The sequence below is a fragment of the Grampus griseus genome, assembly GCF_964374135.1.
Source record: "Grampus griseus genome assembly, chromosome: 21".
Lineage (NCBI taxonomy): Eukaryota > Metazoa > Chordata > Mammalia > Artiodactyla > Delphinidae > Grampus > Grampus griseus.
Window position 1 is genome coordinate 22,081,365 of NC_139015.1, and position 23,493 is coordinate 22,104,857.

A 23,493-nucleotide genomic window follows, 5' to 3' on the forward strand; every position below is an offset into this window, starting at 1 on the left:
TTTGAGAATGAGTGGGAGAAGCAGAGTTAAACTTTTCCATGTTATCAGTCCCCAGATATCAGCCAGCTCTCTGAAATGTGCAAAGCGCTGTACTGGGTGCTTGTAATCAAGGTGCAGGGTCACGTATAAAGTGGCCAATGATTATTCCTCAAAATAGAACAGTAAGCAGAATCCCATGTTCACTGCACAGCCTCTCCTTCTCTTGTCTGTTTTTGTACGCGGGCTTTTCCTCTTCCAGAAATGCCGCAGCTTACAAAATCATCCTTCGAGGCTTATCTTTCCAATGACTTTATCCACTGTTGCCTCCAGATCTGCTGAATGGGAATATCCCCTCCTTTGCGTAGCCATCACTCATCACCAGTGTCCTGCAGAGCTCATACTCTACCTTGTGTTCAGTTGACAGCTGTTTGTCTCATTCCTGTCACTAACTTATATGTTCCCTGATGTGAGTTGAATAGTGTCCCCTCCCAAATCCATGTCCATCTGGAACCTCAGAATGTGACCTGATGTGCAGATAAGGTCTTTGCAGATGTAGTTAGTTAAGGATCTTGAGATGAGATCATCCTCGATTTAAGGGAAGGCCCTACATCCAATGACCGGTGTCTTTATAAGAGAAAGGAGAGGGAGGTTTGGACACAGATGCAGAGCAAGTACAGCCATGGGAAGACGGAGGCAGAGATCAGCCACAAGCCAAGGAAAGCCAGGAGCCACCAGAAGCTGAAGTGCTCAGAGGCAAGGAAGGCTCCTCCCCCCTCCCCTTGGGCTTTTGGAGGGAAAATGGCCCTGCTGACACCTTAATTCCAGATTGCTGGCCTCCAGCACTGTGCGAGAATAAATTTCTATTATTTAAGCCACCGAGTTTGTGGTAATTTGTTATGGCAGCCCTAGGGAGTTAATACACCTGAGTATAATGTATGATTTTCCTTTGTATCTTCTCAAACTTGCTCATAAGCATTTGTGAAAATACTACATTTGCAAGTCATTCATCTCAGCTTTTATTGTTTTAAGCCATTGTGACTAAAGAAGCTCTTGTTAAAAAAAAAGAAGAAAAGGAAAGAAAAGAAAATCAAGGACCAAGCAATGTCCAATGACATTAACTAGTTATGTTTCCCTTGATATGCGTCCTGGGAGGTGCCGTGCCTCTGGCGTGCAAGATTGCTTGGATCTGGGTGAGAGCAGAAGGCCTGCTTAGTGCAGATATCTATCTGAATGAGGCCCTGGCTGCTAGAGGGAGCCCCATCCTCGTAGTGAGAGAGGCCTGCAGGAGAATCTAGATCCACTCTCTGTGGTCAGAGTGACGCAGAGAGACTCCAGTTTCTGGATGCCTCGCTGGCTCCTCGAAGGGCATGTGAACAAGGCGGGCTTTCCCCAGTAGCCACAGGAGGTACACTCAGGAATTTGGAGCCAAGGATGACCTTATGTCCAGGCAGAATGGACTTTGTCATCGTTTGAGTGTATGCACTTAAGAGGTTTCCCCAGAGGGCACAGAATCGACTCCCCCACCCAGCTGTTTCTAGTGCATCAGCACTTTTGGTAGATCTGCTCAGAAACACACTAGTTTTCCAACGGCTGTTGATTTATCAAATAGAACTTACAATAGCTAACATATACTGAATGCCCCTCATGCCAAGATTATACTCAGCACCTTACACATATTTGATCATTAGATTCTCATGGCAACACTACAAAGTAGGAATTTAAAGCCCCCTTTTACAGAGGAGGAAACTTGAGCCTAGAGGTAAAATAACTCAAGCAAGGTCACACAAGGAGTCAGCTGTGCCTGCCCTCAAGCCCGGTCGGTCATTCTGCCTCCAAAGCCCAGGCTGTTAGTCCAAGCTACGACTGCTGTTCGAAGGATCTTTCTGCCTCAGGAAGGTAGGGGCACTCATGCGGGCCTGGGTCACAGGAGAGAAAGGGAAGACAAAGCAGAGAGCAGCTGCTGAAACCAGCTTCAAGATTTCTTCCACATCTGGTGCCCCCAGGGACACGCAAGGGCTGCTTAAGCAGGGTCATTTAGAAGTTCCAGAGTAGCTGACTGCGTTAGCTGAGCAAGCCCCCAGGCACATGTAACCTTTCTTCCTGCCCTGAGAACGCTTTACACACCCTCTGAGATTTCTGCCCTGGAACCAGAATGTGACTCCACCTACTTCACTTTGCTGAGCCTTTCCTAGGTGTCTTGGTCAACCAAGAGGATGAGGTTTTGCACCCCGGGGGCTAAATTCTCACTGGAGGGGTACGTGAGAATCCATGTCGGTGAGAACATAGGGAGGCCAGATGCACCCTTCCAGAGCCTCCTGCTTCTGTGTGGTTCCTTCTGATTTAAATGTCCTGTCCTTGTCAGGCTCTTTCCCTCTCGTAACTATTAGTGTGACGGGCATCACATTATTATCCTATTATTAGTCACACACCATGGGCAAATCACTATTTCAATCGGTATTGATTATAAATTATTACGTCAACTGCTCTACAATTCTATAGTAATGTTCATCCTCAGGTACCTCAAAAATAGGAAAAACAAAAGCCCAGCAAGATTTCAGCCCAGAACCTGCCAGCACAGGGCTATTCCTTTGACATCTTGCTTCAGTGTCATTTCCTGGCGTCGCAAGTTATTTAATGCTTACACGGTGATACCTGATCTTTCTTTCTATTGTCCCCCAGTGGCCACCGGAGCGCTCTCATTCAAACACAAGCTCATGTGAAACCAAAGAGAAGGCAGTTACACTGCAGGGCACCACACAGCTGTGCTTTTAATATTTGCCCAAATGACTTCCTAGGGTAACAGCAATCACCAAAGCTCTCTGTTTTGAGTAAGCAAACTCCATTTTAATCACAGATGGCACTGAGCATTGTGGCCCTGTAAGCCATTCTAGAGTGGCATTGAAGCGTCCCTTCTCAGCCTGGGCATCCCAGTATGGGAATGTGCACTCACCCACTTGGATTACTGGTGTTTCATTGGCAAGGCCTAGGCAGTTGTTCCCAGGGTGGGCTGGGAATGCAGCCATGCTGCCATTTACAAAGCAGACCTCAGCTCTCAAGGCAGATAGTAAATGTACTGCTTCCTGCAAAACTGGATTCCATAGCTGGATCTGTGTCTATCGCCTACTGCCACTCTGTCCTCAGTCTGGAGGGTAGCAGTTTGCTCCATCATGGGCATTACCAGGTATTTGGTGGTCCTTATTTAAAAAAGACTGTGCTTTGGGGTTTGAGAGGAGAGCAGGAATAGTCTATCCCTTTAAAAAAAAAAAAAAAAAAAAACCTCAGACACCTGGCTCTGTAGCATGTATCCATATCGATGTGTGGAGTGTGGCTGGTTGCATCTCCACCCATACATCTCCTCTTGACTTCTTACAGTGGAGCAATTCACGAGAAAGGAAGAGACTGACGAACCAGCTCTCCTATACCAAGTTCCTGTGACATCTTGAGTGTCTACTGCCCGAAAGCGAAGACTTGTTAAGGGCGAAAAGGACAAGCATGGGTGAAGGAAGCGGACCCCAGGTGAGTAGGGCAATGATTCTAAAGCCCAGCCCTGTCCATGCTATCTGGGGGGTGGGGGTGGGGATTGGCCCTTGGTTGCAGTAGCGGATGGAAGTCCAAGGGGACTGCCCTACGTGTGGTGCACACTCAAGGGAGCATGTGGCTTGGTGAGTCAGCCAGTGCCTCCAGCTCCTCCAGGGGCCGTATCATAAGTGGCACGCCTCACTGGGTGGTAAGATGCATGCTAACTGATGGAATCACCACCCAGAGTTGTTAAAAGACCAAGATGTCAAGCTGTTAGTGGCCACATTCCCACTGTCCAATCCAATTAAAATTAGCCTTTATTCTCATACATGGAAACTCAAGAGTGTCCACAGGCGTAGTTCTCATCGTATGACTTAGACACGCAGCGGTCTCTGGGTTCTCCAGCTGACCACAGACTGATTCTCGGAGGGCAGTGAGACTGGCTCATCATTCTGCATCTTCAAAAGCTTTCGTACTCTACGATTATCCTCGTGGACATGTACATCTGACTTGACATAGGTCATCTTAAAAACAAAAACAAACAAACGTTCCCTTGACCCACCTTCCGGCCCAACCACGGCCCATCTCTCTGCTTCTCCTTAGAGTAAAGCTCCTCAAACGTCATGGGTTATCACTGTCTCTAATTTTCTCACCCTCCATTCTCTCCCAACCAGCTTCTTCATTCCCAACTCTCTCAGAGGGGAACCGCTGACCTCCACTTACTTAATCCAGAGGCCAGTTCTCTGCTCCTTCTTACAAAACTTCCCACCAGCTATTGTCACAATTGACCCCCTCCCTCCTTCTTAAAACTTTTTCTTCTCCAGGGTCCCAGGATACCATGTTTTCTAGGTTTTCATCCTACCTACCATACTGTTGCTTTTTTCCATTCTCTTCTGCCTGACATCTTAATGTTAGATTCCCCTGGCGTTGAACCTTCAGAGTTTTCTCTTCTCTTCCCTTTGTTCCTCTCCTCTCCACTCTTTCTCCAGGTAATCTCTTTCAGTCTCATACCATCTATATATTCATGACGTTCAACTCTATCTTTCCAGAGTCCTCATCTTTCCCCTAAGGAAGCTGCCTCTATGACATCTCTGCTTGGATGTCTAATAGACACCTCAAATCCAATGTCTTCGCATCCCTCTTTGGAGGGATCTCCCCCAAGATTCTGTTGTGAGGCAAAGGACTCCTTCATCTCCCCAGTTCTCAGATCCAAAAGCTAAGAATCGTTTATCTTTGACTCCATTTTTTCAGTTATATCCCACGTTGAATGCCATAGTCCTATTTGCTCTAACTTCAGAATATGTCCCACAATCTAATTACATCTCACCACATCCAAATCATTATCTCCTCCTAGACCGCCGCAAGAACTCCTCTCTCTGGGTGTCCACACTTCCCCTACTGTACTGCATTCTCTACCTAATGGGCAAAATAACTTCTTAAGAGTGTAAATCTGCATATTGCTCTCTTGCTTAAATCCTGCTAATGGTGTCTAATCATATTACAGAATAAAATTTAAGCCACTTGCCATATATGTAATCTGACCCCTGTCTACATGATCTGACCCCATCCTCCTTGCCTCCATTCTCGGCTTTCTCTCTAAGCTCATTACACTGGCCTTCATTCTAGACCTCAGGCAGCCCTGACTTGCGCCTGTCTCAGGGTCTTTGCACTTGCTGTTCCTTCTGCCTGGAATGCTTTCCCCCCAGACCGTGGCATAATTAACTCTGCGTGGTTCAAGTCTCAGCTTTATCGTCACCTCGTAAGAGAGGATGTCCCCCACCTCGGCTTAAAGCAGCTCCCAAACCTCATCATTCTCTATCTCATTACACTCTTTTCCTGCACGTTGATGAACACTCTCTTCTTGAAATTGTCTTTTTATTTGTTTACACTTATCTTTGTCTCCCCACGCTAGAGCATGTAACAGCCCTCTTGTCTGTCTCGTTCACCGCTATTTCCCTAACTTACACTAAAGCCTAGCCCATATCCTATGCTCAATAAATACTTGTGTGAGGAAATGCTCCCATTATGATAAATTCTCTACTGTGTTTCTGTTGCTGGTATGAAGCACAAGGCTTCTAAATCTGGCAGCACAGAAGAATTACCTAGACATGCTTTTCATAATTCATACTCTTGGGCCCCATCCCAGGATCTATTGACGTGCCGTTGAAAGTGTCCTGATCTTTCCATTCACTCTGACGAAACGTCTTGAATTGGCAAAGACGAAGAGCAGGGGGTTAAGATTCAGGCCAATGGAATTTGGGTTAAGCGGCCCCGCGAGTCCTTTAGCTTGCAGTTGGTTCTGGGGCTGGAGAGAGATGAGAAGCTGGACTCCGTGGCGTGGGCCCGGCTGGCTGTTGAGAGCCACGGTCCGGTTTGGGAGCTGAGTGATTCTGTGAATTCCCAGGGCACCTATTCGCTCAAGGAAAACTCCTTACCTCACTATGTCCTTCAGCACCATGATCTAGAACTCTGCTATTCAATACAGTAGCCATGATTTAAATTTGAATGAATTAAAATTAAGGTATTTGAATCAAATTTACTAAAATTAAAATAGAATAAAATGAAAAATTCCATTCTTCAGTCTCACTGGCCACATTTTAAGAACTCACTCACCATATGGGCGAGAGGCTACAGTATCTGACAGTGCATTTCTGTCAGTGTAGAAAGTTCCGTTGGACAGTGCTGGTCTGGAAAATGGGCTCCTGGGACATTGAGGGCATCCACCTGCTGTTGTGATTGCTTTAAATGCCAGCCCTGTCAGTCCTACATGGAACTAAGCTCTACCCTGGTTAAGCAATGGGTCTCTTGAGGCCTGGGAATTTCAGTTGAGCAGGTGAGAAGCTGATGAAAGCAACTTGTAAAAACATGTGCCAGGGCTTCCCTGGTGGCGCAGTGGTTGGGGGTCCGCCTGCCGATGCAGGGGACGCGGGTTTGTGCCCCAGTCTGGGAGGATCCCACATGCCGCGGAGCCGCTGGGCCCGTGAGCCATGGCCGCTGAGCCTGCATGTCCGGAGCCTGTGCTCCGCAACGGGAGAGGCCACAACAGTGAGAGGCCCGCGTACCGCAAAAAATAAAAAAAAAACAAACATGTGCCAGCAGACTTGCCCACTCACAGAGGAGATGCACATTTTCACAGAAATACACTTTTGTTGCTTCCAAGGACATGGCGACAGCACATCTCTGGGACAGGCAGGGCACTTTCCTTAGCTTGTTCTCCTTGAACTCTGAGTCCAAGGTCACTCATGGGAATATCACTGGGATTTGTTAGATAACTGTTTCTTAGGCTTACATGTTTTATCCCCAGTGAGAGGATCAGTCAGTCTAAGGCAGGGGAAATGAGTTGCGCTCTTATCTTCTCCCTGGCATTTCACATAGAAATGGCAAACACTCGCACTATAATGAGCTCGGCACATGCCTCTTTTTGTTTGCTCATGAGGTTCTCAAGGGCAAGGATTATATCTTATTCCCTTCACTGCAGCAGCTGGTACTATGCATGATGCATAATTGTTCCTATACAAATTGGATGGATAGGTGGATGGATGGACAGGTGAATAGGTGGATGGATGGATGGATGGATAGATGGAGGGACTCAGAGCCACACTGATGGAAGATTCCACATTTCCATGATATTACCATTTCTAGCAACACATCATTTCTCATCTCAGGACTTCGGAGGAATTCAGCATTATTCTCTCTTCTGAAGATGAGGAGACATAATCTTACAAGTCAACAGTGAGTAGATGAGTGAGGAAAAGCTTTTCCAGTGTCATCAGAGCATCCTCATGGGACTTTATGGAAAAAGCCATTTCCTCTCTCTCTCTCTCTCTCTGGTAGAAAGCCCAGCTAGAGAAAGAACAAATTTAGCTCAAAAAGAAACATGGTAATAGGGAACTTTCATAAGAAATTGCATATGTGCCTTGTGAAACATTCAGGTTCCCAGAGCATTTTGGGTTACTCTTTTAAGAACCCAATACTGAGTGCTTATTATAGACTTTTGAATCCTCTATCCCCACATCGTGTCATCGTGTCTCAGAGAAAAAGGAGGACGAGCTTGCGCATTGCGCAGCAGGGAGCTACATGAGATCACAAAACCAGGCATAGGCCAGCTCTGAGCCACCTGGCAAAGGAGGCAAGTTTGTCAGGGGCACATTCCTTATCTCCTTTTTGTTGTTCATGACCGTGAGCCTGTGACACCAGTGAGAAACCCAGTAATGCTTATGTAAGACAACATGAGCAGACTGGTCCCCACTTCTAACATACTTTTTCGTGTTAAATGATCAGTTCTATAAGTATCGCTTGCTTTTCTTTTTGTCATTCTTTTCTGACTATAAAAATAATCCACATTCATTATAGGAATATAGAAAGGTATAAAGAAGACTAAAAATTCTTGCAACCCTGCTATCCTGAGTTTCTGTTGCATATATTTTAGTGTATTTCCTCCTTATCCTTTACCTGTGCATATATGATATAAATATGTTATATCTTTTTTAAAGTAATTAGAATCATGTTCACACTTCATTACTTGATCTTTATATTTGACAATGCATTACTATTATTATTATTATTTTTTTTGTGTGTGGTACGCTGGTCTCTCACTGCTGTGGCCTCTCCCGTTGCGGAGCACAGGCTCCGGACGCGCAGGCTCAGCGGCCATGGCTCACGGGCCCAGCCGCTCCGCGGCATGTGGGATCTCCCCGGCCCGGGGCACGAACCCGTGTCCCCTGCATCGCAGGCGGACCCCGAACCACTGCGCCACCAGGGAAGCCCTCTGAAGCTTTTGGAAAGCTGCGTCCTTGTCTGTTTTTTCAGCTGAATCATGCTTATGGACCTGCTGTCTTTGTGAAGTTTGTGATCTGTGCTGATGAGCTCATATTTTTCGAAAGTTTTATCTATGGCAATTCTTTGAGGCAAATCTGAGAGGACTTGCTTTTCCATGAGCCTAGGACTACTTCCAACCCAGCAGCACTCTATATGAATTCTGTACTTCAGTGTTTTGGGACTACCCAGATAGTGTGGATTGAAGTTGGAAAATTATACAATAGCCTTGTGTTTATGTATAACCAAGGCAGAGAGTTTGTTCCTTTACCCAAGTACTTCCTCAGGTTGGAGGAAGGCAGTTTGCCTTGATGTCTGCGTGGTAGTGGGGAGGGACAGCATATATCCAATTCATGTCAACACCGAAAATATAACCTATTGGGTTTCTTCACTGTGTGAAGATCTTCTGCCAGGTCCTGTGCTTTGTGAGGTCCCAAGCCTTTTTCTTTGTTTTTTTTGGCTGCGCCGCCAAGCGGCTTGTAGGATCTCAGTTTCCAGACCAGGGATCAAATCCGTGCCCCCTGAAGTGGAGGCTCTGAGTTCTAACCGCTGGACCACCAGGGGATTCCTGGAGGCTTTTTCCTCATGTGGCCCGACCACTGGAGTTTGACAGACACCCTCAGGATGAAAGTCAGCTTTAGGGTTCCAAAGATAGTTCTAGAACGAGAGGTCATTTTTAGCCCAGAGCCTCTGTCGGTTCTCCAGAAGGGTTAGGCTGGCCTGTGGTGCGAAACATTCAATGCTGCCGTCACCTCTATTCTGCTACTCTCCTGACCAGCTCAGTGAGTCTTGCCTCTTATGAGAGCTGGGTCCAGAGGAAAGCATCTTCTAGAAGCCAGCTCTAGATGGCCCAGCCTTTTGTGCCAAGTCCTTATCCATGCACGACTGTCCTGTGCTTCAGCTCTGCCCCCCCCACAATCACAGAGTGCCTCAGCCATGGATTCCCACCACCATCTCTCTGGTCACTTCTTCTCCATTTCCCACCCACTCCTTTGAAAAAATAAGTAGAAGAGTCATCTGTCTTGGAAGATAACTTGGTGACACTCTCCTCTTTCAGAAAGGGCTAGGAAGAGAGGCTAAATTCAAAGATTCTACATCCCCCAAAACTGTATGGAGACAGGGCATCTGCCACGTCCCCTCAGGGAGAGCCTGCCAACTCTTATTGCAGGAGGATTTTTTTTTTTTTTAATTTTAAAAGCCTGAGCCAGTGTATGGAGTGGGTATCTGGCTTGAAGCCATTCTGAAGCATCGTAACACAAGGCAGGTGGCTGAAAAGTGCCTACACACTCACCTGGCACTGCCTTTGGTTTCTCCAAGAGCGGCGCTGGACTTGGTCTCCAAGCTCAGGGCATCCAGCACAGGATGAGGGAGGCCAGGAACACAGAGCAGAAGTCTGCCTGAGAGACACTGTACTCCATCTGACAATTTTCCGGTTGTATGTAAAACCTGCAGTGTGATTTATGATTAGCTTCTTTCTTATGAAAAACATATTTTATTCCTTAAGAAGAAAGCATTTTATTAAATAGGTAGTGGGGTAATATCTATAAACTTCTTCCACATCTTAATGCATTTGTTTTTCATCCTTACTGTTGGTCAGACTTCCATAACCACCTTTCACTCAGGGATCAAGAAAGGGCATTGCTATTACACTAGAGGAAATAATTCATGAATTTTTAAGTGTGTATGACTTATTAATTTGTTTCCTAAATACTGAAATACCATTTTTTTAATGATTAGGTTTTGAATCTCTTTCTTTGGGGTTGGTCTTGTCCAGGGGAGCCATAGGAACTGTGTGACCCTAGGACTGAGGGTCCCTCTTACTGGGTATCACTGTGGACCAATTTGTGCAGGTTGAAGAAAAAAAAAGTTCTGACACTGGGCTTATTGACACGCCTTCTGACCTTCCTCATTAGCTGTTGTTGCCAGGCTCTCCCCTACCCCAGCAGACAGCCTCGGGCAGTAACAAGAGAAGCTAAGCACATTTTCAAATTCAAAGTCAGGTCTGCAAAGAGCGGGGAGTTTGGGCTTTCTCCTTGGACAAGGGCGGGACTCAGCCCTCTCACGTTGTTACCAGCCCTGCCTCGTGTTTTCAGCAGGATAAATCAGGCCAATAAACTCTGCTGCTTGATGGAAGGTAAAAGGCATAAAGGTGAATATTATTTAGGAGACGAAAGATCAGTTAGTGCTTGGGAAATGCTTAAGTCAAGAGAATTCTTTTTCTATTCCTGAAGGTGGGTCACTTGGAAATTAAGCTTGACTATGAGTCCCATAGGTCTAAAAAACGTTACAAGTATTGGTCAACGAATTAACTGCTGACATATTTGACAAAAGATGGTGGAATAAAATGCTATCTGTCTCTTTCTCTTCCTGGAACATACAGGAAATAATATCTACTATCCCCAAACCATTCTGAAGAATATTTGGCACTAATTGAACTAGAGTAGCAGGAGCAAGGGGTGCCAGCAACAGCCCAGCGCCTGACACGCGACAAACGTTGACTGAATGGATACTGAAGCATCCCCTCTTTAGATCCAAAGCAGGATGCTAACATCTCTGAAAGTAAGTGAAAGAATACTATAAAACCCAACCTGGGGTGCTATACTTGGAACAATTAAGTTTAAATTCCTGGAGAGGACACAGGAGAAAGAAGGGCCGTTTCTGTAGTGGGATTCTAAAGTTTGTCATTTCAGAATGGCGGGGGGTGTGTGGATGGCATAGGATGGAACCCTAGAACCAGCCCTCTGTGTGTTCTAAGACCCCCACTCCCCCAGCCTTTGTCACTGCAAAGGAGAGGAAAGCCCCAAACTTAAAGTAGGTAGATATTCAGAGCAGAGAGCCCAGCCCACTTAAGCAGAAAACCTAGATAATAATAATTATGAATAAATTTAAAAGCTGTGCTTCATAACCTAAGAATATGATTAAAGCAATGCTCAGAGGAAAATTGTTAGGTTTAAGCACTTAACATTAATAAATAAAAAATAATCAAAATAATGCATTGATTATTCAACTCAAGAAGTCTGAAAAAGAACCCAAGCTAATTACAGAAAGCAAAAGGAAGACATTATGTTGAGAGTTGAAATGAATAAATTTTAGAAAATAGATATTTGGCAGAAAAAAAATGAATCCAAAGTCTAATGGTTTTAAATGAAAGAGATAAACCATTAATATCCCACCCGCCAAAAACTGAGGACAAAATACAAGTCCATAAAATTAGAAAGGAGAATGGGGAAATAACACAAAGATGGATGCATTTTTTTTTTTTTTTTTTTGCGGTACGCGGGCCTCTCACTGTTGTGGCCTCTCCCGTTGCGGAGCACAGGCTCCGGACGCGCAGGCTCAGCGGCCATGGCTCACGGGCCCAGCCGCTCCGCGGCATGTGAGATCTTCGCAGACCAGGGCATGAAACCATGTCCCCTGCATCGGCAGGCGGACTCTCAACCACTGCGCCACCAGGGAAGCCCTGAAATTTTGAAAAAACTTTATGCTCAATTCTAAGCAAACACATGGGAAAACCTAAGGAATTACCATATATGATGTTGGGAAGTTGTCTAGATGGCAGACCCAGATAATTTCACAAATGAATTATTTTAAATCTTTAAGAAATAGGTCGCTCTAACAGTTTAAGAACCTTTCTAGAGTAAGGAAAATAAATGCTTCCAACCTCGTCTTACACAGCCAGCATAACGCTGATGCCAGAATTTGACACTGATGGCATATCATGCACACACAGCACTCACAAGCAGAAGGCCAGGTTTGCTAATAAATCTAACGCAAAAATCTTAAATAAAATATTGATACATTAGTTAGCATTTTCTTTTTTGCAGCTGACACACTTTCTAATAGCTCCTTGACCAGAGAGGAAAATATAGCTCTATTAGAAAAGAAAAGAATTTAAATATTTCAATGCTGCAGAAGGGCACTGTGGGAAAACTGACTTTTGATCATGACCTTTGACTCCAGGGTCGGTGTTAGAACCAACAGAGGAAAGAACATTAAATCAGAATCGAGAGCTGGCCTGCGGGTCGAGGTTGCTCACAAACACAGACTTTCACCCTGCTTTCTCCAGTCAGAAATTTCTTTTGATTTTGCTGTGCTTGAGCGTGGTTGCATGGGCGCTTAGGGTTGCTGATGTTAGCAAGGCCACGTTCAGTTCCAGTGCGAAGATCATGAAGCCCAACAGCGAGAAGCTGGACGAGTATGAGTTGGGCATCTCCCAGGCCCTCCTGCAGTTGGAGATGAACCCGGACCTCAAGGCCCAGCTGTGGGAGCTGAACATCACGGCTGCCAAGGAAATTGCAGTTGGTGGTGGTCGGAGAGCTATCATAATCTTTGTTCCCGTTCCGCAACGGAAATCTTTCCAGAAACTCCAGGTCCAGCTAGTGCGTGAGTTGGAGAAGAAGTTCAGCAGGAAGCATGTTGTCTTTATTGCTCAGAGGAGAATTCTGCCTAAGCCAACTCGAAAAAGCCATACGAAAAATAAGCAAAAGCATCCCAGGAGCCGCATTCTGACTGCCGTGCACGACGCCATCCTGGAGGACTTGGCTTTCCCTAGTGAGACTGTGGGCAAGAGAGTGGATGGCAGCCGACTCATGAAGGTTCATTTGGATAAAGCACAGCAGAACGGTGTGGAACACGAGGTTGAAACATTTTCTGGTGTCTATAAGAAGCTCACCGGCAAGGACGATAATTTTGAATTCCTAGAGTTTCAGTTGTAAACAAAAATGACTAAATAAAATATTATTCACAATAAAAAAAAAAGTTTCTTTTGAAAAAAGTGAATGTTCTGGGCTTCCCTGATGGTGCAGTGGCTAAGAATCCGTCTGCCAATGCAGGGGACACGTGTTCGAGCCCTGGTCCGGGAAGATCCCACGTGCCGCAGGGCAAGTAAGCCCGTGCGCCACAACTACTGAGCCTGTGAGCCACAACTACTGAGCCCACGTGCCACAACTACTGAGCCTGCCCGCCTAGAGCCCATGCTCTGCAACAAGAGAAGCCGGCGCACCGCAACGAAGAGTAGCCCCCGCTCGCCGCAACTAGAGAAAGCCCACGCGCAGCAATGAAAACCCAACCCAACCAAAAATAAATAAATAAAATTAATTAATTAAAAAAAAAGTGAATGTTCTGTTTAGGTAAGTTCTTCAGAAAGGAAGATGTGAGCCTGTGACTACCATTCCTCTTCCTGTTCAGTGAGACGGGCAGCCTGGTGGGTGAGAGAAACAGGGTGAGGAGCGGGAGGGAGATGGGCCATTCTTCAGAAGAATAAAAATGGAGTTTGTAGAGGGGAAGTAAAGGCGACAGCAAAGAGACGGGCTGTGACATCCTTGGAGTGGCGTCGACGAGCGACATCAGCCATAAAGAAAGGCCGTCACGGCTGGTCGTTGCTGACAAGACCCTCAGTAGTAAGAGATTAGGGCCGAAGTCCTTTAGCCGGCTCCGTGGAAGCTTAGCCGACTGCGCTCTGTTTAATCCTCTCAGGCAAACAAGCCCTTCTCACCAGGCCTTGGACGGCAGCTGGTGCCAATTCTGGCCTGAAGAGCCGGCCAGCTTTGGAAATTAGACCATTCTTCTGCGAGCCCTGGGGGGAAGTTCATGAGTCAGTTTCTGAAGTGTGGAAAGCCAGTCTGCTAATGGCACAAGGCTTCAGGATAATGCAGCCAAGCACAGAGTGGTAATAACAATCTCCAAGGTAATATTCACTGTGGAGCCAGGAAAGAAGAAGGCTGCAACCCAGCCTTGCCTCTGACACTCCAGGCTGGCCAGGCCCCTGAGGGGACATGGAGAGAAGTGGTTCTAGCACAGGACCTGTGGGATCGGAGATTGAAACTGGCCTTTTGAAAACTAAAACTAGAGCTACCATATGATCCAGCAATCCCATTCCTGGGCATAAGTCGGGAGAAAACCACAATTCGAAAAGATACATGCACCCCAATGTTCATTGCAGCACCATTTACAAGAGCCAGGACATGGAAGAAACCTAAATGTCCATCAACAGAGGAATGGATAAAGAAGATGTGATACATATATACAATGGAATATTACTCAGCCATAAAAAAGGATGAAATAATGCCCTTTGCAGCACCATGGATGGACCTAGAGATTGTCATACTGAGTGAAGTAAGTCAGACAGAGAAAGACAAATATATGATATCACATGTGGAATCTAAAAAAAGGCGACAAATGAATTTATCTACAAAACAGAAATAGAGTTTCAGATATAGAAAATAAATTTATGGTTACCGTGGGGGGGTGGTAAGAGAGGGGGAATAAATTGGAAGATTGGGATTGACATATACACACTACTGTATAAAAAATAGGTAACTAATAAGGACCTACTCTATAGCACAGGGAACTCTAGTCAATACTCTGTATTGGCCTGTATGGGAAAAGAATCTAAAACAGAGTGGATATATCTATATGTATCACAGTTTCACTTTGCTTTACACCTGAAACTAACACAACATTGTATATCAGCTATACCCCAATAGAAATTAAAAAGGAAAGAAAGAAACTGGCCTTTTGAGGGAACAGCACCAGAAGCTAGAAACCCCCAGAAACACTTGAAACATTTTCCCAGAGGGATGCCCATCCCAGCCCCCCGAGCCACAGCAGGCTGCTGCTGATGGAAGCATTCCAAGAATGGGTAGGAAGTGAGTCTGGCTCTGAGACAGGACTTTCAGTTGATGGAGTCCTATATATGAAGATCTTCTTCTAAAGTCATTTCTTAAAATTTGTCCCTTAAAAAGAGGGGACAAAGGTTAGCTTTTAATCGGGTTAAGGTCTCAAAGTCTGGATCAGTCTATTTTGTGTAGGTATGTGTTTATCATCCAGAGTACTTAAGGGTCTTTGTTTTGGATTTGCCACCAGGAAAGGTATAAAGCAGTGCTCCCCCAAGTAAATATAAGGCCTCAAATGGAGTTCTACAGTTTTGAGTAACCATATTAGGGAGTTAGAGGCTGTGAACGTTGGGTGATAACGGTATGTCATTGTAGGTTCATCAGTTGTAATAAATGTTTTGTCCAGCTGCGGGGTGTTGACAGTGGGGAAGTTCCAGGTGTGGGACAGAGAGGGTAGACGGGAACTCTCTCTACTTTCTGCTCAGCTTTGCTGTGACGCTAAATCTGCTCTAAAAAATAAAGTCTATTTTTTTAAATAAAAGGAAATAGAAGAAATTAATTTTTTTGTGTGTGGTACACGGGCCTCACACTGTTGTGGCCTCTCCCGTTGCGGTGCACAGGCTCCGGACGCACAGGCTCAGCGGCCGTGGCTCACGGGCCCAGCTGCTCCGCGGCATGCGGGATCTTCCCGGACCGGGGCACGAACCCGCGTCCCCTGCATCGGCAGGCGGACTCTCAACCACTGCGCCACCAGGGAAGCCCAAAATTAATTTTAATAATATATTTTATGTAACCAAATTATTATCACTTCAACAGATAATTAAAAGCATAATAATGAGCTCATTTACCTTCTCTTTTCATGTTAAGACTTGGAATTCAGCTCATCTCAATTCAGAGTAGCCACTTTGAAGTGCTCAGTAGTCACATGGGGGCTGGTGGCTGCCGTATTAGACAATGAACGTAAAGCGTTCTATCACATGGTCCCTGGGAGCTTATAAACACGCACCCTTATCCTGTATTCAGTGCAGTGCAGCAGGGGAGGATGGGAGATTTACCTGTTCAGACCCCACTGGAAAGAGATGGGAACTTCGCTAGAGTTTGGCGCCAGCTACTAGTACTGGGTGGGTTTTACAAAGCTCTCGCCTCCTTTCAGGTTCTGGTTAACGAACAACTTGGCTACCCAGCCAGACAGTTCAGAACTAATCCCTGACGGCTGACAAAACAGATCCCACAGGACCAACTGGGCCAACCCAAATTCACATAGCTCCTCTTAGAGCATTTGCAAGGTCTCCATTCAGCCCAGGTTTAGAGGGATGACACGAGGTGGGGGCAGAATGAAACTGACCCTCGGGATGATCCCTGTGGATGTCCTTAGCTTAAGGATTCAGGTGACTGCTTAGCCAGGACCAAGGCCAGTAGCAGGACTGGTTCAGACATACCACTCTTGCCACTCCTGGAGGGAAGTTTGGCCTAAACGTCCACAGTTTAGGGGTGCAGTTCTTAAAGCGCCTCCACCCTTCACACGCAGCTAGCGCCTCACCCCGCCACCCACTTCCCGGAGGCAGCTGCAGCCGGCACACCTCAGCCCGCACTGGCTCGGATGCCTGCTGTGTATATTCATCTAGCTCTGGCCTCCCACTCATCCCCCAGACCTCTGACCCCCAGGCTCTAATCCCTGGCTTAAAATCCACATCTAGATCCCTTCAGAGATTCCTGTCTGGTTCCCTGACCTTTAACTTCTTGCTCAACTCTGCCTTCCTGATCCTGCAGTCTCTTAAGTGTGGGCAGAAGTTCTTCTCTGCCACAGGGACCCTGGGGAGCCCTCACCAGCCAGGCTGGCCCAGGCTTTTCCTGCCTCCCCTCCCCACTCATTGGCATTAGAGAGCCATTTGGGTGCAGTGAAGTCCAAGGCTAACCCCTGCCGCCAAGGTCCCGGGAAGCCCCTGATAGAAGGGCCAAGCGGGGGTCTCACAGCCCGGCCCTCGTCAAGGCCTCTCCGCTCCCACCATCTGCCCCACCTCTGTGTCGGAGCTACTGTGCTCATTTCAGAATGCTCAACTTCTACATCGGCAAAGCCTCAAAATTCAGCGCCTAGAACATGTTGATCTTAACTTCCATTCTTTCTTGCTTTCAGTATTGACACTGCACAAACCCATGCAACACAAGAATTCTTCTCTCTGTGGGAGCTGAATACTACATCAGATCGCTATGTGATGACTTCTTTTGCAACTTTGGGTCTCTTTGGAGGTGAGGGCTTGAGAGAGACTCAATACATGCACAGGCATGAATGGGATTGTTCAGATAAACCTGTACTTTCCATAATTTCTATGAAGATTTCCAGAGCATACACTTCAGGGGAGGGTAAGGAGCTCTACTATCACCTGCATTCCCTAAAAATCCCCTGGTTTTGGTCGCCGTTTTTGCTCAGCCCCAAGTAAAGAAATATTTAAAAATAGAAACCCTGAGACATTTCCGTTGTTCTGAACCAGATGATCACCGACGCTGAAATGTTCCAGCTTTCCACTAGGGGGAGACTCTAACGCAGTCCAGGTGCCCGGAGGAGCTGTCGTGGAAGGTACTGAACTGGTGGCGCAGTGGTTAAGAGTCCGCCTGCCAATTTAGAGGACACAGGTTCGAGCCCTGCTCCGGGAAGATCCCACATGCCTCGGAGCAGCTAAGCCCGTGTGCCACAACTACTGAAGTCCACGTGCCTAGAGCCCGTGGTCTGCAACAAGAGAAGCCACTGCAGTGAGAAGCCCACTCTAGAAGAGTAGCCCCCGCTCACCGCAACTAGAGAAAGCCTGTGTGCAGCAACAAAGACCCCGCGCAGGCAAAAATAATAAATAAATTTATAAGAAAAGAAATGGGATTATTGGGTGTGTGTCTTCTAACTGGAAACACAACTCTTTTCTGTATATTGGCTTTGATATGACTTTGTGGTTAGATTTAATTTGGGTGCTGTCAGAGTGGATGTCCAGCCCCTATTTTTTTTGTAATTTAAAAAGGTTAAACACTTTCTCTGCAGCCCAGGGCTTTTTCCCCCCTCACTCTCTATTACCAAATAATACATATAATTGTCCCTTCTCTCTGGCTGAGCTGGTATACACATAGTCAAACAAGTGGGTGGGCCCGTTCCTCTTAGTGTCGGACAACTCAGTGTCAACCTCACACGAGCCCAGTGTCCTCCAGGCCTCTCTGGAAACTGTGACCTTCTCATTCAGTCTGACCAGCCATGTACTGTGAAGGCTACTCAATGCCAAGTCTACTCAGTACATTTATCACTTTGCCGGTATTAAAAATGCTTAAGAAGAAATGGGGTCATCCTTGCATTTTGAATTTTTTCTTTTCTTTTTACTTACTGTTTGAAAACCAGTGAGTAAAATGTATTTGCTTCTAGGGCAGTGACGTGGAGATGCTCTATTCTGATGGTAGGAGGTGCTGGGGTGGTGGGAAGAGCATCACTCTGGAGCCAGAAGATGTGTTTGAATCCCTGCAAAGCCTTACTTAGTGGTCCAAGGTTCTCGGTCTAACATAACCTCTCAGGCTTCAATTTCCATCAATTAAATAAGGATAATAATGCTCACGTCCTAGGATGTTTAGGAGGATGGAGAAAGATACGCAGGTGAAGAGGCACAGCAGAGCAACCAGCACATAGTAGGTGCTCAGCCCATTACTTCTCCCCTTTGGTCATGAAGTCTCTTTGCTAACTCATCAGTTTTAAAGACTCTCACGCTCTAATGTCATTTTTCCTCATATTATTGAACGGCCTGTTGTCTTTTTTTTTTTTTTTTTTTTGTGGTCCGTGGGCCTCTCACTGTTGTGGCCTCTCCCATTGCGGAGCACAGGCTCCGGACGCGCAGGCTCAGCGGCCATGGCTCACGGGCCCAGCCGCTCCGCGGCATGTGGGATCCTCCCGGACCGGGGCACGAACCCGTGTACCCTGCATCAGCAGGCGGACTCTAGGCCTGTTGTCTTGATCCATGTGAGAGAAGGATGTTCTTGGGCAAATCAGAAAGAGAAAGCCGTTTGTTAGGAACAGAGAACAGGATGTTTTTGTAATCAAAATGGATTAAAACTTCTTCCCAAACCAGGTGGCCAACGGCCCGCTGCCTCTGCCAGAGGCCCAGGTGCATTTCTGCCCGTCTCTTGCTCGCCTAGGTGTGCTCCAGAGCCTAGGGCCACCCCACCAGGAGGCCCTTCATCCTCTCCTGATTTAGGATCTTCAGCTTCACCCCAAAATGACAGACGTCACAGTGCTTTGGTAGATGGTATTAAATTGAGGCTCTGCTTCCACAGAACTGAATTTTAATCTTAAACATTTCTTTGGAAACTCCCGAGATTTGATAACGGACTCAGTGAGCATCTGCATCCAACATTTCTCCACCCTCGGGGGCCTGGTTTACTGGTACCTGGTTGCAAAATCCCAACAACAACATAGCTTTAAGTTCAAGATTTATTTCCCTCTGCCTTCTTGGCTTCCCAGTTGGTACAGGACATGCATTCCAAAGGAAACACAATGCCAAGCGTGGTTAGGCTGCCTATGGCTTGATTGCCTCGGTTCAGCTACGTTTTCGATAAGTAGGCTTTTGCGGGCTGGCCTGGGGACTTTGCCATTATGTATCACTTTCTGGCTGTGGGAGGTGAGGCCCAAATTCTAAATGGCTGGCTTACCAACATACTTTCAGAATTTACATTGGGAGAAGCCAGTTCTTTTGTGAATGGCTGGAACTGGAAGCATGATTCAGATTAAAGAAGGGAATTTCTGAATGACAAGAGGGCCCATAGGAAATCTGTTTGCAAGAGAGGCTGACGTGCCTTAGGAAGGCAAGCGGGGCACACTTAGGTCCTTAGAGCAAGAGTCAAGGTCAGAGAGCCTGGTGACTCTGAGTAGAGAACACTGTCCTTCAGGCCAGCCCATGGACCAATGCCCATGCCTCAGAGCAAAGAGTCAAAAAATAGCCTATAATCGTTTCAAAATCAAAAGTTGTTTTTAAAAAAGGATTTAGAATATCCAAGGAAGGGTTTTCACCATGAGACCCTGTGTTCCTGCGGCATTGGGTAGGATTAGCGTTCTGTAGCACACACGCTGGGAGATGCACGTCAAAGAAACTGGATTCTGGACCAACTATCTTTTTCCCCATTGTCCTGACATCCCAGTCCCAGACCTGACCTGCCCGGCTTTGCCTCCATCTGTGGCCAAGCTTGCCCTGAAGTCGTATCTCACAGAGTTGGTTGTATTTGAGAAGGTTTTCTAGAAAAGTTATGTCTTGGTTTATTTCTAATTTTTGCTTTTCTTAGCCTGTCCTGTCAAACTTCTGTCAGTCTGTGACAAGTGCCACGCCTCATCCACAGCACCTAATGGGATGTGACACAGGCGGCAGGTCAGGATAGTGATAACCAAGAGTCTGGAGGAAACAGATTCATTGTTGTAATAATAACTGAATACTCTCAAAAGGTATCATGACATGAACAGAATAGATGTGGAAGAAAGAAGTAATTGTTTCTGGTGCAGCTGACCTGCAGTGTGTGCACACTTGGGTTGATATTTGTATCTCTACTGACGCACAGCCTAGATCAATGGTTCTTAAATTTCAGTGGCCATAAGAATCACCAGTTACATTAGCATCTAGGAGAAGGGCCTCATCAGGTGATACTGAGGTAGGAGATTCTAGGAGCACACTTTCTACTATGATATCACTTTTTAAAAAATCATGTTAGTTGAGAGTCTTGTTACTTGCAATTCATATTACATGAAATATTTAAAACAGATAACCTCTACCCACTCACACTAGCTCATACATTTATCAAATGATTTTTTAATTCCCTTGCACATCATTCAGAAACAAACCAGTGTAGGGGTATGTGTGTGTGTGTGTATGTATTGAAAAATAAAGGGTAATAATCATTTCCAACTTGTTGGAACCTCAACATAATTTGTGATATTCCTAGGGCTCTGGGAAACCGGTTTTTGTTTTGTTTATTTTGCATAGTCATAGTCAAGGAATCACGAGAGAGAATGTGAATATTACTTTTATGAGCCCTGTAAAAGCCTCTATGAGTGCTTTGAAAAGCTTTTTTTTTTTTAATTGACCAAAAAGAAATCCTAACAAATGAATCTGATAGACCTGGGAGCTTGTTTGCTATTGGATATTCTGGCGGATCTTCAGAAGCCCCAGCTGGAGCCATAACCCAAGGACAAAACAGTTTTAGGAAAATAGAGTAAGACTCAGTGATTCGAGGGTATATAACAGATATAGTCTCAGTAATACACAATCCCGGACGTAACCCAGATGCCTTGCTGTGAGTTTCTTTGACTGGACAGTGGTAATCCACATCACTCTGGTGTCTCCCAAAACTATTGTAAGCAACATGGCAGACTCTAATAAAAAGTATCAAAGGATTTTATAGCCCTTCCAGCCACCCTTCCCCAACAAGGAGGTTTCTACGTTTCTCTGAGTCCTGTGATTTTGTTGTACTGATGTAGTTTAGTGATCTCCAAAGTGGGGTGTCCAGGATTGACCCACTGGGTATAGAAGAAAATGTTGGAGCTTTTCATATCAGTTTTATCTAAAAATAAAGAAGTTTAGCATAACTAACACTAATACGTATGTTGGAGCTTGGTATCCTCACAGGCAGTATGTCCCAAATGCAATCATGGGACCCCTGTAGTATTCCCAGGATCTTAAGAAAAGAGTAGAGACTCTGATCAAGGAGGTTGCTGAGAGCCCCTCATTCAGCAGTCAGCTGTCGGTCATTGGAAGATACTGCAGTGGACACGTTCCTGGCTCTTACGGATCATGTTATTCAGATTTCACTAAACTAATCCTCACAGAATGAACATGTGGCTTAGAACAATTTCTACGAGGAATTGCCTATGCCTTTACTACAGAAAACCCAGAAAATGTCCAAATAACCTAAATAATCAGTTGATGATAAGAATAATTCAAACACAAGAGAATGCCAAGAAAATGAAAAAGCTGATATTTTTTCTACTCCCCAAGTGGACTCTTCATCTGCCCACATCATGGGATATTTTAAACATAGGAGATAACCTATTGGATTTGGAAAGAAGTTGACCAATCTGTGAGAAAGTGCTTTTTGAAGAGTTGCATGCTATGAAAAGAGCAATTTGAAAGTGGATATTTGGAAACATTTCTATGTTTATGTGATTTTTTTTTACATGAAAAAAATCTCTGTGTCACTTATAAAAACTCTCATATCAGTACACTTAAAGAAAGTATCAAAAATCTATTGAAAATTCTTCCAAAATGAGTTTTGGTGAGTTTTGACCCTGTTTATTAACTGTACAAAAGTGAAAATCATTAGTTAGGAAAAATAACTGAGTGATGTCAGGGAAGGTGAAATGTACTAGCAGAATTTAAACAAAAACCTTTGCATAATCAATAGGATGAAATGAAAATGTGCATCTAAAGGGACACTTCTTCCATCTGGTTCTGTGCATCTTTGCAAGGGAGCTTCTTCAGCTGTAATGAGCAATAAACCCAAGCATCAAAGAAAAGGAAGGAAGGGAGGAAGGAAGGATGAAAGGAAGGAAGGGGAGTAAACCCATAACCTGAATTTAGAACCACTGTATCACAAGTATTAAACCAATGCATTCTAATACAACAAAGTGTATTCAATCATACTACTCTCACTAAAAATTATTAATAGCTTTCATAGTGAGAGCAAAGTTTTAACTTAATAAATAACAAATTACTTTAAAATATATATATATATATAGAGAGAGAGAGAGAGGTACAAATATGAACTGTCTCAAACTTTAAAATTTTCCTATATGTACATTTTATAATGAATAAAATATATACATTGATAGTACCTGAATATTTTAAATCTCTCTCTCTCTCTCTCTCTCTCTCTGTGTGTGTGTGTGTGTGTGTCTGTCTCTCCCTCTCATTTTTTTTACAGCTCGGATAAACAGTCAAAAAAGTTTGAAGACCACTGATTTAAATAGGAGTGAAAATGACATCTGGAAACATCCAAGAGAGGTGGAATTAATTTGGTTGATAATGTCGGCCTGAGAGCAGTGGCTAGGAGAGGGATCCACGGGGGTGAGTTGCTGGGAATGGGGAGGAGAGGCAGACTGGACTTGTTCTTTGTCAGTTTGTCTGTGTGTCAGGCTGTGTCAGAGAGATGAAGAAGAGAAGGAAAGCACTGCTGTGGGGAGAACTTTCTACTGTGTTGCTCTGTGACATTCAGTGTATTGTACTTTCCGCTTTGATGCCTTTTCAAGAGCCTTAAACAAAGGTCTGAATGACTTTTCCATGCTTTTAGGATAACTGACTTGTGATCTGTTTGCGACACTGAGCCGAGATCGTCATGATGAGACCTAGCTGTCTATGGACAATAGAGGCATCACCCATGTCTTTACCATAGAAAACTCTGGTCCCCAAATCCCAGATAGTCAAAGAGTATGGCTCACCAGACTGATCACAAGAACAAATCCTTTAGTTCCGACATTGCCAACCTAGTGAATATGTGCACATATAGAAATACAAATTTATCAAAATAAAATGTTTAACTTGCTCCACATAAAAATAATTTGGGA

General features: G+C 45.2%; 1 protein-coding gene and 1 long non-coding RNA gene across 2 annotated transcripts; both read left to right on the forward strand.

The window, feature by feature from the left end:
* Positions 1–3,374: 3,374 nt before the first annotated feature.
* LOC309838890 lies at positions 3,375–23,102 on the forward strand. The gene is made up of 3 exons (XR_014298410.1): positions 3,375–3,495; positions 10,694–10,872; positions 22,854–23,102. It is a non-coding gene; the product is annotated as an uncharacterized lncRNA (long non-coding RNA).
* Positions 11,005–13,028, forward strand: LOC309838853 (small ribosomal subunit protein eS7-like; the record flags this gene model as incomplete). The annotated part of the gene is made up of 2 exons (XM_082680244.1): positions 11,005–11,014; positions 12,274–13,028. The coding sequence occupies 2 exons, from the start codon at positions 11,005–11,007 to the stop codon at positions 13,026–13,028; spliced, it is 765 nt and encodes a 254-aa protein (XP_082536370.1).
* Positions 23,103–23,493: the final 391 nt, after the last annotated feature.